Below are 20,262 nucleotides of genomic sequence, written 5' to 3' on the forward strand. Positions count from 1 at the left end.
ATGTGCAGACTAGTATAACATAACATGCCCTTCGCTATGGCAACTTTTAGACTTTATTGTTGCTGTATGTTGTAATGTTCATAATTCACATTCTTCTCTCAAAGTCTCTATATGACTAAAGCTGTATTCACCGTCTGTTTGAATCGCTAAGTTTGAGCACATTTCTCTTTATGCTTCCCTCCTTAAAACTCAGTCTGTTCTGATTGGTCGGTGTTTCAGGGGCTTCCAGTGATGACGTCTTTTTGTAGGCCAATCCTACCTGGAAGTTAGCATTGCAACGGCTCCCCTGAATTTGAACATTTTGCAGATAAAAAGGATAAGTGGCTAACACACGTTTATGATATATACACGTCTTGTTCAGCAGATTCAACTCCAAATGTAACTTTAATAATGTTAAAGCGTAAATGCCATTGCCAGAAGTCGAAAACTAACATTAGGCTATAAACAAACTACATCGCGGTAAGACAGTTTCATCCCACAGGCGATAAGACTGTTGACACCTGAACTGCTGTAACAACATCCATAACATTCTGCTACTTAGTAATCATTTATCTATTTACCTAATATATCATTGAAATAGCTTGCATATAGACTCTTATTTCACTATTTCACTTTTTTTTTTAAACTATTCCTTTCTTTTTGCAGTTACTTTTAATATTTACTTGCACTATATTTTTCTGTCTTTCTGTAATATTGTGTTGCACTGTTGGAGAAGCCTGTGACTTAAGAATTTCATCGACATAACTACTCTGTAGCTATGGTTGTATGACTAATAAAGAACCTTGAACCTTATATATAAATGTAGTCCATTTAGCATTTTACAGAAAAACGAGCATTTGGTAATTTCCGAAAAATGGGTTTGTTACAGTGGTGTGGTCGAAAGCGATGTTCTTTTTACGAAGGAGTATTCCCATTGGCAAATATTCTTGATTTGCGGAATACTTGTGCTTCCCATTTTGTTTTAGAGATGAAGTGGAAAGGGAAGGGAGGCGTGTGGTGCAGTGGGTTGTGCGTTGGTGTTCGGATCAGGGGGTCACAGGTTCAAACCCCACTGCAGTCAGCATGTTGTTGTGTCCCTGGGCAAGACTCTTCACCCCAAATTGCTCCTGTGGGGATTGCCCACAGTATTGAGTATGTAAGTCGATTTGGATAAAAGCATCTAACAAGTGACATGTAATGTAATGAATTCACCCTGCTGGATAGAAAAGCACACATGACTGTCCTAACACTTTCAATACAAGCAAGGAATCCAGCTGAGTTTTTATGTGAGTGTTGAAGTAAGAAAAGTGTGTGATGAGGGCACATGAGATGAGGGACATGATTTGATATGTTCTCAACAATATTTAGATTATTTAGCAGGCTGACTCACACACAAACATGCACGAATCCCACACAGCAGCTGCTGAACCAACACACACACTCACTCACACACACTCCTCTGAGGGCAGTGCTTATGATCTATCTAGCATGCTGGTAATCCCAGCGATGGCGGTCACTCCAGTTCTGTAAACAGCTGAAATATGGATGATAAAGAGAGCAGATGAAACTGAATAAACGAGAAGCCTGTGGACAAAAACTCCTTGAAGATTTTCCAAACCCTGTTGGACCCGCGTCTGAGCCGTATACGACTCCGAACTTCAAACACGCAGGCGGGATGATTGACAGTCTTTATTTGACTTTGACATTTTTCAAGACGGCAAAGCAACAGTTTGGCACATTTCGGTCTCCCTAGTGTCGAGGAGGGCCGATTTAAGAGATAAAGTTCTCTTATTTTTGTGTAATTTATCTAACAAAGTAAACATTTTCCTTGCATTTAACAGCTCTCGGAGGACGGTGCTGGAGAAAGTGTTTACATTCATCCCGCTCTAAATCTGATTCTGTTTGATTTTGTCTTTGACTGTCTCTCCATTTCTTTCCTCATTATCCTCTCTCTTTGTATCTCTTCTTTTCTGTCTCTCATCTTTTCCGCGTGCCAATCTCCAAGTCAAATCTACCATCTCCATGTTGCTGTAGATATGGAAACACTGTCTCTTATGGGGTGTTGTTATTCATTTATGTTTTGTCATCCCACATGCTTTCACTGAGTCATTCATCTCACACACACACACACATGGAGGATTCTCAAACACATTACTATAATTACCTCCTAATGATTTTTAATTCCAGTACAAAAGAAACAAGACACTGGTGGATTTGAAACAGGAACAGACACAGTTAAATAAAAGGAAAATCATCCGAGTGGGATCACATTCAAATGCGTTTGTAATGCAATTTTATCGGTGGCTGCTTATGGAGTGTAAACAAGCAAATGTGACAAATAGATGTAATAAGCACCCATTAGCCAATCAGATTGAAGCATTGGGCCGTAATCCATGCCTGTACATGTAGGTGGGACGTGGTTGCTTTTCAGAGACAATCATCACTATTTAACAAAACAAATATACAGATATAAATACTATCATTTAATAAAATGATTTAAATGCCAACAGTCATTAACCAGGTTGCTGTCTGCTCTTCAATGTATATTCATGCTTCTTTTTAATCCAGGACTCAAAACTCAACAATTAATGAAGCATTCTATTTCACTTCTTTTTTTTTTTATAAAGGGGACCTTAATATGATTTATTTTGGTTTTCTCTTTCCTGATGTGTGTTATATACGTTGTTGTGCCTGTAAATGGTCTGCAAAGGCTAACATCCAGAGGGAGTTTTTCTCCCACACACCCCCCCCCCCCCCCCCCCCCCCCCCCTTGCCTGAGAGCCTCAATTTGACTCAATAACATAGTGACATAACAACATAACATTTGCGCTTCTATTGGCTAGCGCTCCAATGTGCTAAAAGGCACGACATCTCAATGCAGTTGACCAATCACAATGGAGCCGACCAGTTAACCAATAAGAGCAGTACAGGCAGTATGCGAAAAAATACAGACCTTTTTGAACATTAAAGATTGGAAACGTGTCACAGTAGAGGCACAAAATACAAATATGTACCTATATATATAAATATATATATACACTACATATAACACCCTACAGGGAAGGAAACAATCGGTTCAACAGGCTAACGTAAGGGTCTGGCAAGCAAAATTAGATGATGTTGACATTATCCTTTATCACAGTTTTGCTTAATTGATTTATGTTTCTTACTTTTGTCTGACTACAATGTAATTTAACCGATTGACAGCTACAGCCATACAATAACTACCAAATGAAGGATGAGAGCCCACATGACTTCATTGTTTGCATCGTGTGTGTGGGACAGTGTGAATATAGGATTCTGTGTGTTCCTGAAAATCCACATCTGAGGCTGAGTGTATCTGACTTTAGGTTGGTGTGTGTGTGTGTGTGTGTGTGTGTGTGTGTGTGTGTGTGTGTGTGTGTGTGTGTGTGTGTGTGTGTGTGTGTGTGTGTGTGTGTGTGTGTGTGTGTGTGCTCATGTGTGAAGACGTCTATCTATCTGAGCAGCTATTTCACAGAGAAAGGATTTCTGCCTCAGTAATTGCCTCGGCTATATTTTCCCTCTCTTTCTCATTTTTCTTTAGTATCTATTTTCTCTCTGAATCCTGTCCTCTTTCCTTCTGCAGACTTCCTCTCCGGCTCTCACTCATCTTCCAATTCTCTTTTATATTCCCTCCATCTCTGAGTCCTTGACATTAACCGTGATCCTGCAGTGAGATCAATTTGGGAGACACACACTCTCTCTCACACACACTACATGCAAATGTCACACGTCTATTTAACGCCATTAAAGACCGTTTCTATTCACTGGGCTTGGAATAGACTTCCATCTTTGAAGGGACTAAGTGCTGCGATGTTTATTATAATACGTACAGAGTGCCATCTGGTTTAGAGGTCCATACTGCAAACAGGAATCAAAACAGCAGACCGTGGCAGTGTCAGCGCCATGCTCCAGTGAACTACACACAGCCGTGATGGACAGGGAGGGTGAGGGGAGGCAGGGGGAGACAGATGTATAGACGGATGGAGACGGACAGAAATAGAGAGACTCAGCGAGCCTGAAATCATACGAGTGTTTCCATTTCTGTCAGTCAGCTGTGTTTCATACCAAGTTAGGGAACCACATTTGAAAATTGTTGTTTGCACACGTCAAATATTGGTGACTTGACAACTAATAGGAACATAACTCAGGAGGTGTCTTAAAAGAACAAAGGGCTTACTTTGCATCTATTTGTAGGTGTCTTGTTCACACTGGAAGTGAAGCGACACTTTTTTTTTTTACCCCGCGTAATTTGGCTCAAACTACACACGCTGGCAAGGTGGCGGGGCTTATCTCCATGTAGATACCAACTAGACTAAATTAACACATTTCCAGTTATTTAACTGTAATACTCATATCGAAATGATCCCAAAATAGCTACATTACTTATCACATTAGTAAAAAAACATACATTAATGCTCTGGCAAGTGTGTCCGCAACACGGCAGCAAAAACACATTTTATGTGTACTTTCTGAACGGAGAATGGATCGATCAGGCGAGGCCAAGGTACCAAGTTGCAGCTGCTCCGTTTACACCCAAAACAGTAGCGATTTTAATTTCTCATGCCATACACGTCATTTCGCCACGCAAAATTGGCTTCGCGTCTGGTGTGAGTGCATCAAACAAAATCAAGTCCTATGACAATGGTTATGAAAAGTTGGTTTTCTGAAAAGATAAATCACGTCAGATTTGTTATTCTTTGATCTTTTTCCACCATCTACACTTACTTTACTATATTTATTCATTTTTTTTAACTGGAAGATTCCACAAAACTTGTTGGGCAATAATGTGTTATTGTTCATTTCTAGCTTTTCTATTGAAATGCTACATTGGAAAAAAGTGTTATAGCTACAATTAAACAATATTTGTATACAAGCAAGGGAAAATCAAGTTTATGAGATGGTGTCTGTCGCTTATAGCTATTAACAAGATTTATCAGCCAACTCTGCAGTTTATTCGAGTCTACCAAGAGCGTTTTTGTTTAACGTACCACAACTGAACTGTTGTGTTGTGTTGTTTTCAGCCACAAAAGGTCCAATATACCCTCTGTACTACCTGTCAAGCACCAAACAGCAACAGACAAAGTTAATACCTAGCTAATGAACACTGCCGAGCAGTCAGCAGCTTAAGAGCCAGTTATATCCCTCAGGGCTTGGTGGAGAACAAAGCAGAGCAAAGAAAAACAAAGGTTTGTTGGAGATGAGCCTGTCATTTAATGTCGATTATTTTTTGCACAACTAAAAGCATGCATGTTTTTATTTTAGTCACATGGTAAGGTTTAGTTTGAAAGTAGCCTCAAGTATTTCTTCGGAAAGCACACGTCTCTGTCCTCCTGCTATGGTTCCCTTTTGACCCGCTGTCTAATTAATATAATGTTGATGTGGAGAGTAATGAGCACAGCTCATGTCTAGAAAACAGATGGATGTTTTGTTGTCAAGCAATTTAGACACTGCTGTCTACCACACACACACACACACACACACACACACACACACACACACACACACACACACACACACACACACACACACACACACACACACACACACACACACACACACACACACACACACACACACACACACACACACACACACACACACACACACACACACACACACACACACACACACACACTCACACACACACACACACCAGCCAGAATCCTTTTTTTATTGCTTTGTTATGTTACCGGTGGATGATTTAAAGCTGAGGATGAGGTCATCCTGCTCATTGTGGTTACTAAATTGTTCCTCTGTCCATGTTGGTGCTATTAGTAATGGAGTGTGACAGAGGTTATGGTGCTGTACTATGTTAGCCATGAGCACACTCTCAGTGTTTCTGCCGTCCTCCAGCTGTTCCAGCTCACTCTCTTTCTTCTTCTTTAATGAGCCCGTTTGTTGGACCGATCCAAGCCCAGATCTGGCATTATTTTGCTTTCAATAACTTTTTGGAAGCGATCATTTGGCTAAGGACATTTATTCATTAGTCTTGTAGGTTTTTGCTTACAAAGCCATGTGTTCCAAGCAGCAGTAATTATGGTTTGTTTGGAATACATAGAAGAAAAGCACTGTTTGTATTTGCAGTGAAACAGGCCCTTTGGCTGACCTGACGCTGCTAGAAAAACATTTGTATTTCTTGTTTTTAAATGTGTTACTTGCAATGGCGGAACTAAGTCCATTGAGTTTAATGAGTTTCATTCATTTTATTTTGAGGTACATTTTACTTCAGACTTTCCCTTTTATGCAACTTCTACTTGTACTCCACTACATTTAGTGGTGCTTTTGACATTATACATCACTGATTTAAAGGTTTTATTTATTTAAGATATAAAATGAAATTAAGTCGCGCAAGAAGAAATAAAAAAATAAAATTGTGCAAGAGAATAGTGTAAGGGACACAATGGTGCATATACGTTCAGAAATGAGTAATCAGCCGTGTTAATTTGTTTAAAAAATATTACTACTAATCTACCAGATAGTAGAAAAATATCCAAAAATTAGCTTCACTTGGACAAGTTACATTAAATAACTTTTATATCTAAACTTTTAAATGTATTTGTTGGTGATAAAAAATAGAGGCATTTTGACAATAACTTATTAACAAATACGCTTTACCTTGAATACTTTGAGTACGTCTTGCGGATAATACTTACCATACTTTTACTTAAGTAACATTTTCAACTCAGGACTTTAACCTTTAATGGAGTGGCCTGATTATGTTTTTTTGAAGTTTGGGTTCTACTGTATAGGTTTGTGTGCATGTTAATGGTCTGCAAAGGCTAAAATCCCTGTGTACCCCCCAGAGGGAGTTTCTCTCACACTGTTACATCCCTCATGATCGTTTTAAAGTGTGTGGTTAAACTGTCTAAATGGACCGCCAGGCATCTGGTGTCACTTCAGTCTGCAGTCCGGATCCCTCCTGTTCAACAGGAAAGACTTTATTGACAAGGGCACATGTTAACACAGATTAGCAGTGTGCAGCCACTGAACTGGTAAATTCAATCAGAGTAGTTGCATATGTTTAAGCTCTAAGCAGCCTTTGCCTTTCTCCTTAAATAAAACTCCAGTCAGTCTCAGGAATCGTGGAGCTGGAATGACCCCGAACACGACACAGACCAAACCACATGCGTTTTATGACCTTTTTTTTTTAATATAAAAACATAAATATCCCAGCCATGTAGATGTCGCCCAATTACATTTCTCTGCCCACATTTAAAAATCAGACAAAGATAGAGTGAGGAGGATAAATATAGTTCCACTATATTGAATCATCATAGACAACCAAAATGCACATAACTTGTGTGTGTAACTTTCATGTTTTAGTGTTAATATATAAACACGTACTAAAAGCAATTCTCGGAATATAAAGGCGTGCGTTGTCTATTTAAAAAAAATGAACCTTTATCCAGGCCAAAAATGTGCAAAACAGAGAGGAAAGGACTTAACAGTGTTCCGCTCTTAAAATAAATCGTTAGCATGCCCGACTACCAGCTTAATATTCATGATTATTTATAAACATTATAACTGGCTCCTTCAATACTTTTATGAGTTCTCTTTAAAAGAAAATGCTACTAGTTACTAGCTAGGCCAAGGAGCACATCATAGAGTTGTGCATTAATTACGCATTTATGTAGGCCAACCTGGAAGTTAGCAACTCTACGGCTCCCCCGACAAAGCAATGGGATTAGCTTGATGATGTTTAGAAGTCTAATTTAGCCACTTGTTAGCATCGCTTTTGAGAAACGTAAAAGCTTCAGATATTCACAAGTTGGGGTGTTTATAGAGATATTTTATGTCGTGGAAGAAAACATGAACATATCTTCAAGCTGTGTTCACCACAGACCTTATTTCATGTCTTCAACTACTAAAAACACGTTCAAAAACGTTGACTTCAAGACGAGGATACCTGGAACTCATTTCCTGGACCCCTCTATTATCAAACTGATAATATTGAGACAACATCTCTGGACTTCACACCTCATTTCTTTATTTTCAGCCAGATATTATGAAGAGCCATTAAGAGCATATTTAATAACTTTTGAAAGGGCTCTGTATGAAATAACTTTGACAATTAGTGTGCCACAAGTATTGTAAAAAACTGCGTATGTGCTGTTTACAAACCAAAGCTTGAGTCAAGGGCAGTCGGGCGTACAGTAGAACACGGTGAATTATGACTGTGGTGAATCTGCTTTATTTTGTCATCGCTTCTAACGCTCGGTTTTCGCTTTATCCTTTTAAATGTAATGGTGCTATAAATAGTGTTGAAGTCTCTCTTTCTCTTCTTTGTTTTCTCCAGGTCAGCCTACCAAATGACTCCAGCTGTGTTGAAGAGATTTTGCGGGTATGTACACACACACACACACACACACACACACACACACACAACACACACACACACACACACACACACACACACACACACACACACACACACACACATACACACACACACACACACACACATACACACACACACACACATACACACACACACACACACACATACACATACACACACACACGCACACACACACACACATACACACACACACACACACACACACATACACACACACACACATACACACACACACACGCACACACACACACACATACACACACACACACACACACACACACACACACACACACACAGAGTAATTGCACTGATTATCAGCAGTTTTCTGTTTGCTCACAAAGACCTTCGTGTCTCTCTGGAGAGTTTGATGTTTGGAAGAAAGGGAAGGGGGGGGGGTCGAGGGGAGAAAAAGAGAAGCAGAGAGGGGGGGAGAAGGAGACCTGTTAGCTCAGGTCAATGATTATACAAGTTTTTTTATTTGTCGGATGACTTCATGTATAAATATTTTCCACAACAAGTGTCTCTTCCTCTCTCTTTATCCTTCCTTTCCTATCTGCATTTCATTACAATTACTCCACACAACATGTTTTTGCCCTCTTTTTGTTTTGTTTGTGATCCTTTAGGGCAGGGGTGGGGAACCTCCGGCCCCCGGCCCGCGAGACCATTTGGTACGGCCCTCGAGATAATTTATTAACACAGGAAAAAAATAAAATAAATTAAGAAATCTAGATTGCAAATGAATTAAACAAGCGAGTGCCTGTTTTTCCTGGCCAAGGTCAGGGTCCTTGAACACAACACAAGCCTAACGTGTCATCACGTGGTATATGTCTCGTCTGACAGGGGTGTAGTTCTGACGGAGAGCACCAGAACGCCGCTCCGCCACTTCGAAAATGTCAGTACCCATAAGGAGCCGTACACATGCCACAGTTTTTGCGTGGCTGTGTCTTTAGTTGAAAGCCCAGTGGCGATCTGTTCATCTGTCATACTGATCATACAGTCAATAACTTTGTTGTTATTAGCATCTGGTTAGCTAGCTATGCTAACGAATATAAGAAGCTTTTTCTACAACCAGTGAGGTAAAGGCACATCTTTATATGATCATTATAGTTATTATAAAAAAATAAGAGAATAAAGTAAACAGGTATAAAATACTATGACAGTACAGAAAAGTTGTTATTAATAAACAAGAATAGAGTTTAAAAGGGGAGTGATTTGTAAAATATCCATAAAGAAAAAGAAAATCTGCTTACAGTTCTGTTTCATATGGGTGTTGAGAGATATATCCACAGATCTCTTCATGTTGCTCTCAAAGTGCACCAGATTGATGCTTTTAACTTCAACATTTAAAAAAAATATCTTCCCCGTGGAGCATGCCCCCGGACCCCCCTAAAGGAGGTTAGGTCCCCCCCCACTTAATCATGTTCACATGGATAGGAAACTAAATACATTTGCACACATCTTGTGTCCATATCTTTCTGTGGTCATGCCACAACCGTGCACGTGCATGCATACACGAGTCTTGGTAAGATATCTGGATTAAGAGGTTGCTTTTTCTTTGCACAGCATGAAAGAAAGGCGAAATGAATGGGCTGTGATTTTAGTATTTTTAAGCAGAGGTCAATAATTTGTACGGCCCTCGGAGGATGTTGAAAACATTGAAATGGCCCTTGAGAGGAAAAAGGTTCCCCACCCCTGCTTTAGGGTGTGTTTTTTTATATTAAATTCCCTGCAAATCTTCTTCTAAAAGCGAGGACTTTCTCCAACAATGTGAAATTATCTCTTTCTTTCCTCTCTGTATGTCCTGTCTCTCCTCCTCTCTTCCCTCTGTCACTCACCTCTTTCACCAATCAATATGCTGGCCAACAGGCTGTGTGACAGATACAGTAGTGTGTGCTGCGAGCTGCATGAAAAGCCTTTGTCAATAATATTGGTGCGCCATTGAATTCACTGTGTGGTTTTGTAGCCGTGTCAAGTGGAAAGATCAGGGAAGTTGAGAAAGTGAGGCGAGGTGAATCCGAGCGCAGGCCCAAGGTTCATTTTCTCCCTTTCTGTGACGGCACGGATACAAGTAGGTTGTCACAGACACATTGTTGTTTTGGATGTTTTTACTATTCAAGGTAACAGAGTGTATCAGACATATTGTGTAGAGAAGTGAAGCCGCTCACACTCACTTTCAGCTTTCAAAGGCTATTGACTTTTGAAGTTTTTGGACCATTTATAGCGCTTTGTGATGTAATGGAAGAATTCCTTCATCTCTCTGCATCTCAATTTGCTTACTTCTTCCTAACATTTGCTGTTTTAGTGGCAAGTGGCACAGGGGAAACGCGCTACAAAGGCCTAAAACATTTCCATTAGGAGAAACGCACTGCAGCTTCAGAAATGATGCAAACATAAAAACACAAATATACTAAAAGACATTTCAGTGAAGAAACATCTTTATGAACTTTATGAAACATGTGCAGCGTTGACTAAAAGTTCTGCATAAACTCTGCAAATACAAAACACTTCAAATAAAAAAACGCTGCTAGAAGCTCCAAACACAACGGAAACAGAGATACTAAAAAAAAGTGATGCACACAGCTGTGACTGGAGCACTTGTTGACGCTAGCTACATGTAACCCAGCTAACATACAGTATTCATGTAGAAATGAATCATGCAATCACATTTTGCAACAGTGACGGTTAGCCAACTTTATTAATAATAATCATCCCCGACCGTCAGCGAGCGCTCTGATCCCAGCTGTGTGCATCACTTTTTAGTGTCCCTGTTTCCGCCTTGCAGCGTTTTTGTATTTGCAGCTTTTGGTTTCTGCAGCGCTTTTAGTAAACGCTACGCATGTTTTGTCAAAATGGCTTCATTAACATGTGTTTCTACACATTTGTGTTTTTATATTTGCATTGTTTGTGAAAGTGCACTGCGTTTCTCCTAGTGGAAATGTTTTGGGCCGTTTGGATTTGCACCTGTCGGCCACCATATGAAAGTGCTTCACAATGTGCTTCACAATGCAAAGTATGGCTTAATTCAGTGCACTATGAGAACCTGGTTGGTGAACTCATAACGTTTAAAAAGTTAACATGCACAGAACACAGTATCAGATATGTCTTTCTGATAAAATAAATAAATAAAACCCTACCACCATTTAAGAAAATTCCGGTCCTGCCTCTAATGGACACTTGTAGGAAAACTAGAAAATGCATTTCCTGCTGAAAATGCGTGTGAATGCCGTAAACTGTGAACATTTGTGGCTGAATTTAGCTGAAAATGCAGAAAAAGCTGAATACGTTATTAGCTGAATGGTCTCTGTAGCTGCTTTTAGCTACACAAACCAAGTAAGTGTGTTGCTGAACTTAGCGGAGAAATGCAGAAAAGTGAAATGATTTGAATTAAAATGGTTACAGCTCAAATGCATTGCAATGACTTTGTTGAAAACTTGAAAGTGAAATGTTAAAGTAGGAAAAATTGTGAAGAAGCTTAATATTTAAAAGAAAAGGTTTAAAAAAGGTATAAACAACAAAATGTATAGCCTCAATGTCCTGAAATAGCTGAATAAGTTCATAATAAGTTTAATGGTTTATAGCGTAGGCTGAAGGAGTTAAATATTAAATGTAAGTAGTAGTGAATGAATGTGTATTAAGAAGAGAAAAGAAAGTAAAAAGGCTTTGAAAAGCATCAGAATATTTTAACTGCAAACTTTTGAACTAAAACCAAATGTCACCAGTAATGTATAGAATATGTGGAACGTGTTGAAGTCAGTATGAAGTCTCCATCAGACAGAAAGGAATAGGCTGAGACAGTCTTTAAACTCCAGTCTGTCTGTTTGTGTTTGAGGTGATGACGTTATCAAACACCTGTGTGTGTAAGCCCAGAGATAAAAGGTTACCATGGTGACGACGTTATCAAACACCTGTGTACGTGAGCCCAGAGATCAAAGGTTTCCATGGAGAGGAGCTGTGAAAGGAGAGCCTTTCCATTGTTCTGAATGAGAAATAAACCTCTTACATTTCTAACTATAGTTTAAAAACGGTAGCTGCTTTCGGTAAAATGTCAACGCGTGAAGCATGTCAAGGACCCTGAGCGTCAGAAGTATGCTTTTTGTGCACTTTCGGGTCAATAATGTGGCATTTTTGGCAGATTTACTAAAGGTGTGCAGCTGCTGCTCTGAGGATAGATCAGGCTGTATTTACAATGGGCCTAAGGCCTAGGCTCCACGGGAACGAAAACGGGTTGAATCCGCATATTTCTCTTGCGTATAGCCCTTTAAGCTAGACGACGCCGTAACGGAAACGTAGAAACAGACCCTGCAAACGACAACGGGTCCAAAGGTGGATAGATCTGGGAACGGAGCGCTCTGGGGGGTCCAACGGGGCCGTGTGGTAGCCTATACGGTCATCCGTTTCTGATAATGACGACGCAATAGCCCCGCCTCTCCCCACCTCTGCTGCTCACCCCCGCAAAAGTACACTGCACACTGAATTCAGATTATTTATCTTTATCTCGATATGGACATAAACGCGAGTGAAGTCTAATCGGACACGATGGAGACACGCAGCTCCTCCCGCTGTGATGCAGCGGGAGGAAAACACACACTTCAAGTCAGATCATCACCCTTAGCTATTTTAATTACCTCTCAAACTACCTAAACTAGTTATAATATGTTTATTTTTACTGTCGAGTCATCATTACTGGATCAGCTGCTGCATGAGACAGACACTGACGCTGTCAGAAGAGAGGAAAAAGAGACAGCCTCCGTGTATTTTATGATTATATATCATTATATCGTCGTTATTCATTTGTTTTAAAGCTCAATAAATAACAAAGAAGACCTTTGACCGGCACTTTTATAATTTTGTCCGGAAGATTTAAACTTTAACACATGTTGACCGGCGAAAAACTCTGCCCGGATCCCTCGGCCCCCACCAAGGAGAATAAACAGAAGTGCAGCCATGACAACCATTCTTCTTCGCTGCTTTTGTGGAGGAAGTTGCTGCTTTTGTGGAGGAAGTTACAGCTCCACGTACAGGCTCGGCATATGTACTGCAGCTTTTCCAGCGGTTGGATGTAAACGGAGCCGTCTCGTGGAGCTTGACACAATCCGGTGTATATTGCGTGTGGGCGGAAGCTTTTTTGCGTTTGCGTTACTCCGATGCGTTTTGCCGTATGCGTTCCCGTGGAGCCGGGGCCTTAATGGAGACATGTTGAAAGTTTTTGTCACTTCATGCCCTCAAGAGGCATTTTGTTTAATTTTTTTGTTTAATTTTTTTTGAATTTTTCAACGTAAGAGAGGTTTTCCTACAATTCAAGCATACAATTATGTCCCAGGAGTGTAGGGTTTGGGAATTATGGCAGTTTAAAAAGAAAAAAATGTAAAGCGAATTTCAAGCTCTCCTCCACTCTAGCTGTGACATCAAGCACTCTAAGCCTTAACGAGCTGCGCAATACACACTAATGTTAAAATCTGAAGAAAGCCTCTTTACCAAGCTCCAAACTAAGTTAAATATCTCAAAAAGTGTAAAATATATGAAAACTCTGCTGAATGTCTTGTGATCATTTTAAAGGTGGAATGAAGTCTCTACCTGAAAGTATGTGGAAGGAGTAGCATTTGGCGCAAGGTGTAGGTAAAAGAGGATTTGAAGGTTCCTCCCACATGTTAAAAAAAGAGTTTAAAAAGCTGAATATTTCAAAAAGTATCATATATTTAAAAAAAATTGTATTCTGAAGTTATTCGACGGCAAAATATTGGTTGAAATAAGAAGAAGAAGAAGATTAAAGAAAAACAGAAGAACTATAGTGGAATGCTGTTGTACAGCATTCACACTAATGACGTATATGAGTTAAAGATAGGAGGTGAATGGGGGATGATATGACATATATAACAAATGGCACACATTTAATTACAATTGCAGGTACACACACATCAGGAGTGTCGTCTGTCAAAACACAGGAACTCTGCTAGTAGGGGTGATGTCAGAGAAGAGTTTCCTAGCAACACACAGTTTTTCGTCAGGACGAGTGCATTACGATGTCGGAGAGGAAAACACACGCACATGTAGACTGGACTCAGACTCCTGAATCTTCAATAACATCTTGCTTCTACACACACACAAACGCAAACACATGAAACATGAATCATCTCAGGATATGAGTCATCTACTCCTGAGGGGGCGAAGAGAGGCATGTTGGGATATTGTGATGTCACTGAACTTTTAAGGCCCCTGACCCAGTGACCTGCTGTATGGAAGTCGTGTGAGTGTGAACATGTGTGTGTGTACAGGTTTTGGAAGTAATGGAACACATGCAACCGGAATATCTAATCAGAATACCAAAAAAACAGTAACTGAATTCCCTTACAGTTACCGAAATAAAAGTGTAAAAGAGGACACTTAATGCTAATTTTCAGGATCATATTAGTATTAAGAGCCTCTACTGTGACATGTTTCCATGCTTTAATGTTCAGAAAGATCTTTATTTTTCTCGTACTGCCTGTGCTGCAGCACCTCTTCTCACCCTCTGTCTGAAACCAGAGCCCAGTCTGCTCTGATTGGTTAGCTGGCCGGCTCTGTTGTGTTTCGCCAACCGCTTAGAGATGTCCCGCCTCTTAGCCTATCACGTCCCATGTGTTGGAGTGCTAGCCAATAGATGCGCCTGTGTTACGTAGTGATGTCACTATGTTACAGAAGTAAACAAAGGATTCCAATGGAGGCGATTCAGGCAGGGGGGAGTGTGTGGGAGACAAACACCCTCTGTAGGGAACACAGGGATGTTAGCCTTTGCAGACCATTTACATGCACTAAACTACTTATATGACACACTACAGGGAAGTCAAACCCAAAAAGCATAATAGGGCCGCTTTTAAAATAATTGTGCAGTGGACAATTTCCCGTTATTTCCCAAAACGTAACGAAAAGTAATCAGATTATATTACAATTTGTTGCGAATTACATTCGGTTAAAGACTATATTTTTGTAGAGGTAATTAATAATTGTAACAGAATGCATTTAATGTAACCCTCCCAACCCTGTGTATGCCAGTATTAATTTACAGGTGGGGCCTTAAAAAGAATGCAAATAACAAACAATAGTGCCTACATAAAAAATGTGCACCACTGCCCTTTAAATGCAGTATCATCTTTCCGCTGTTTGTGAGAGAGGAACAACCAATATCGTACAGATGATATAGCTGCAGGACACACACACACGCGCACACACACACACACACACACACACACACACACACACACACACACACACACACACACACACACACACACACACACATGCACATACGCGTATCTTGTTGACTAATTAAAGCTTGTGCACATTGAAAATAGTCTTCAACAGAGGAGACTGTGATTAGAATAATTGAAATGGGATGCTGCTGCTGCTGCTTAGTTGGAATGCAACCAACTGAAGTCAGCTTTTACTTTGGTAATTCCACAACTCTGCACTTAGTTCACTGTGAGTACACTGATCCCTGGTGGGCAACCAACTCCCCGTGCTCCTCTCAGTTTGTGCTATAAGTTATATTAAAGTCCACTCTGATGGAGACGCTTCAGCGCGGCCTTGATTAAACGCTGACTCAGCTCCTCTGCATCAGAGCGGTTGCGTAAGCAGTCCCTTTGGTCAACTGTAGTCATCATTGTAATTCACCAGGTACTTTCCACATGAGGAAGAACTTACATTAACCGTGATTCCTCTGCTTTACTTAGTTTGTGCTACCAAATGAACGAAAAGGATGTGTACGTAATACAAATATTTGTGTGTTTAGGAGATGACCCACTCCTGGCCTCCTCCTCTCACTGCCATACACACTCCTGGGAAGGCTGAGCAGACCAAGTTCCCCATCCCAAACAAGGTTAGTACAAGTCCTCTGTCTTTGTCCCACTACAAACAAAAGCTGTCTGCTAACATTAAGGCTTTATAGAGTGGTGCAAGAATGAGTTCTCAAACCCGAGAATGAGTTAGCGTTTAGGCACTGTTGGTTCCCTCGTTTTGTCCGTTTAAAAAGAAAAAACGTTTGTAGTTAGATACTTGAAATAAGTTCTGTGGTTAAAACAAACAGGTTTTGTTCTACGACATGAAATACGTCAGTAAATACCCCGCTGGTGAATGTCTGAAGCTTTCAAGTGACTTAAAAAACGTTGTCTGCTAGCAAGTGACTAATGGCGCAGTTCCACTGCAGCGCGGAGCTCGCTTTAAGCGTGCCGTGTCGTGCCGTCCCCTTTTTTGGTTGTGCTTCCACTAGGCCAATTACCGGCGCGGCACGGCGCAGGGCCACTTTTTCACCTCTTTTCTGGCCCTAGAAAATTGTGGTTCTATCGGGGCCAACAAACAGGGCTGAGTCGGGCTGAGTATGCTAAACTAGAGAGAGGAGCGCTGGCAAGAGGGCTAGAACTACAACAAGATGGACATATTTGACCGTGATTTAATTGTAATACACGTTTCAAAATGATGCCGAAGTAACAACATACTGATACCGGTTAGTAAAAAACCATGAATTAATGCTTTGTCAAGTCTGCAGACAGACGGCAGGCGAAAAACCTTTTAAAATTCGTGTTTTTCTAGATGGAGATTGGCTAAGCTAACGCAGTATATGCCCCGACCGTCCACACTCACAACAACGGCCTATACAGACATAAATAAAGCAGCGACTGTATTCACCATGACACAGGCAGTCTGTGGTGTGTACTTGTTTAACTTTTGTCGAGTTTCTGAACATATATAAGGAGCTGTGAGCTCTGAGTGCTAACAGCTAACGGCTGTGTTGTGTTTCTGGATTTCTCATTGAAGATGACGTCACGGCTCCGCCTACACTGCGTTACTATAGTAACTACCCCAGTTCCTAAACTGTAATGGAAGCGCAGCATGAAGTGAGTCGGCCCTGTTAAGGCCCAACGCGGCCAAGCCGTACCGAGCCGTACCGAGTGTGGCCGAGGCCGACCGTGTAGTGGAAATGCGCCATTAATGAGACTAAATGAGACTACTACTACGTCATCATGCCAGCAATTAGCCGCCTTTAGCTTAGCGATGGTGACATGTAGTCATGTGACCATGATGTCGTTTTGTTTGCCTAATATTTGCTTTTCGCTTCTGATGATTGCATTCACGCTTCATCTATTAAGGGGTTGTAAACATGTGGAGATCTTCCTGCAGAACAAAAGGAGTTAGTAACATAAACGTGTTAGCCACAAGCCTTATTTTCTGCAATATTCCAAAATCTAATTGAAACTCCCATTGTCTCTTGTCGAGGAAGCCCTTGCAATGCTTATTCTGGTCCGGCCTACAACAATTAGTAATCTCTCCACCACTATACAGTATCATATTTTCCCGAAAAAAGGTTATATTGAGGTTTTTCAATGAAGCGTCAAGTTAGTGTCTTTATATTTTATGACAACTTTTTTTGGTATTGTGTTTACATAATTGTAGATGTTAGTCTGCCCTGTTATTACAACGTGTGCTTCCCTTTGCGTACTGCAAGTGGGAAAGCTGTATTTGATTTTGAAAGTTTACATGCCAACAAATATGGTTGGAAATAAAATATTTTAAGAGATAAAAACGTATAGAGATTTACGGTAATGATTGCATCTATCCTTTTCCAATAAACGTATGCTTTAGGACTTTTGATGCACTGGAGTCTTATAAAACTAATAGTATATTACTAGTATTATAAGAGTGGCATCATCTTTAAGAGAGGGAGAGCAACTTCAATATCTGCTATATCTCTACCTAGCAAATAGTTGTTTTATTACATAATGATATGGTATCACGCTTTTATCCAAGATAATCCTTTATTGGTTCCTCTATGGTCTTTGCAGTGTTACAGATAATAAATAACACTTCAAATAGAAACTATGGCATATGATATAAATATATAATATTGCACAATATAAGATATTGCTGCTTCATAATATTTCTGAATGCCATAAATATAACTAACTTTAAATGTCGTTATCTGCTTTGACTAAATCCTTCCCTTTATTAGTGCATGAGTCAGAGAGTGGAAAAAAGAGTTGAGAAACCTTCACTTGAACTCCCACACTTCAAACTAAGTGCTCTCTGTCTCGGAGAATATTCGCTCTGCTCATTAGATCTGATCCATAAATTCATCGTGGCACTGATTGCTGTGATAGAATCAGATTACTGTTGCCTCACCCTGCGAGGTGGCGCAAGTGACAACCAATGAAATTACAATGTTAATGAAGTACTGCGTGTTTAATTCGCCTCCCTAATGTGTGTGTCCGCAGCTGAGAGGAAGTGGACACATTCCTGATGACAGGATCTGCACTGTACCCACTATCAAAGACGGGCTTTCTTTATAGATGTCTTTCTTCATTTGTGATAAATGGCGTTATTAATCGCTAATAAATCGAATGCTTTGTTATCATTAAGCCCTTAATAAGAAACACATTTTGGGTTTCCAGCTTGGAACATTTCTCTCACAGGACTCTTTATTTATATTTTTAGTCCATCAGGTGCTGCCCCAAAGTGTAATTATAAAAGAAAACATTACATTACATTTAACAATTTAGAAAATGAAACATTTGTGTATCTGTACAATTTATATATTTTGTGACCCACTCTAACCAAAAAACAAACTTCACCCACAGAGACTTGAAGGGAATAACGTTGTTGTACCACCCACGCTGTTTTCTTTTTCAACAGGTGATGTTTGGGAAGTGTAATCACCAAACACTGACTTGCAATAAAAGGCAACAACTTAAGAGTTTCCTCTTTTGGAGACAGGTGTTAGAAAAGTTTCCACAAAAGTGCTTTTCATATAGATATTCAGAGCATTTGTCACATTAAAACCAACATAAATGTTATAATCTATCTCTGAAACGGCAGCTATTTTCTGACTGAAACAGCAGGTGTTTCTCAATGCTTTTATGAATCATATTTTGATATGCGCAACGGCACATTGGTGGTGATTTTAAAGGAAATAGCGATTGTAAACACAGCAGCAGTAGATCTGACCCGGTACTTAATGAATTAGTAGACAGTGTTGTGGTGCTTTTACCCCCCGGGGGCGCGCTAATCCTGCCGCCGAGTTTTAAGAATGAGGTGAAAGCATTGGCGCGGTGGAGATGAGAGGATCTGAATTCCGCGTAATGGCATCGTTGGGCTCCTGTGAAATCAATAACGACATCTGTTGGTTTATTCATTCAACTCATCGCCCTCTGGCTCTTTCTCTCTCCCTCTCTAGGAGTCGCAGCATGTGACCTCGGGCTACAACACCCAGAGTAAGTTTCCCAGCATCCACCCTCACACACTGCCTCTATGGTAATTAACACTGGGGAGGCCATAAAGGCAATACCACCCAGAAAAGAAGCAGCTTCCAATGAATTCGTAGCCACGGGAGCACCAAACCTTTGCTTTCATCTCTATGTGAACAAGTAAGCAGACAAACATGGTTTTACACACACGGATACATTGGTTCTATTGATTGAGGTTTGTTTGTTTTTCTTTAAAGGGGCCCTATGATGCACATTTTCAGGTTCATATTTGTATTTCATGTCTCCACTGTGACATGTCTCCATGCTTCAATGTTCAAAAAGCTCTTTATTTTTCTCATACTGCCTGTGCTGCAGCACCTCTTTTCACCCTCTGTCTGAAACCAGAGCCCAGCCTGCTCTGATTGGTTAGCTGGCCAGCTCTGTTGTGCCCCTTAGCCTATTATGTACAGTCTGTTGGAGCGCTGGCCAATAGAAGCACAAGTGTTACATAGTGATGTCTTTATGTCAAGAAGGTAAACAAAGGAGTCCAATGGGGGCGTTTCAGGCAGGGGGGGAGTGTGTGGGAGAGAAACTCCCTGTGGAGGGAACACAGGGATTTTAGCCTTTGGAGCTCATTAACATGCACTAAAACCTATAACACAATACAGGACAGGGAAAAGCACAAGAGGG

At 40.4% G+C, this 20,262-nt stretch overlaps 1 protein-coding gene across 1 annotated transcript in view; it reads left to right on the forward strand.

Moving 5' to 3' along the window:
* The window catches only part of aff2 (AF4/FMR2 family, member 2), a 131,821-nt gene that overhangs the window by 32,314 nt on the left and 79,245 nt on the right, over nucleotides 1-20,262 (forward strand). Inside the window, 3 exon segments of the mRNA XM_034121031.1 lie at nucleotides 8,300-8,344; nucleotides 16,128-16,214; nucleotides 19,563-19,599. Coding sequence (XP_033976922.1) covers nucleotides 8,300-8,344; nucleotides 16,128-16,214; nucleotides 19,563-19,599 — 169 coding nt within the window.

This window comes from Trematomus bernacchii, unplaced genomic scaffold, assembly GCF_902827165.1.
Source record: "Trematomus bernacchii unplaced genomic scaffold, fTreBer1.1, whole genome shotgun sequence".
Taxonomy (NCBI): domain Eukaryota; kingdom Metazoa; phylum Chordata; class Actinopteri; order Perciformes; family Nototheniidae; genus Trematomus; species Trematomus bernacchii.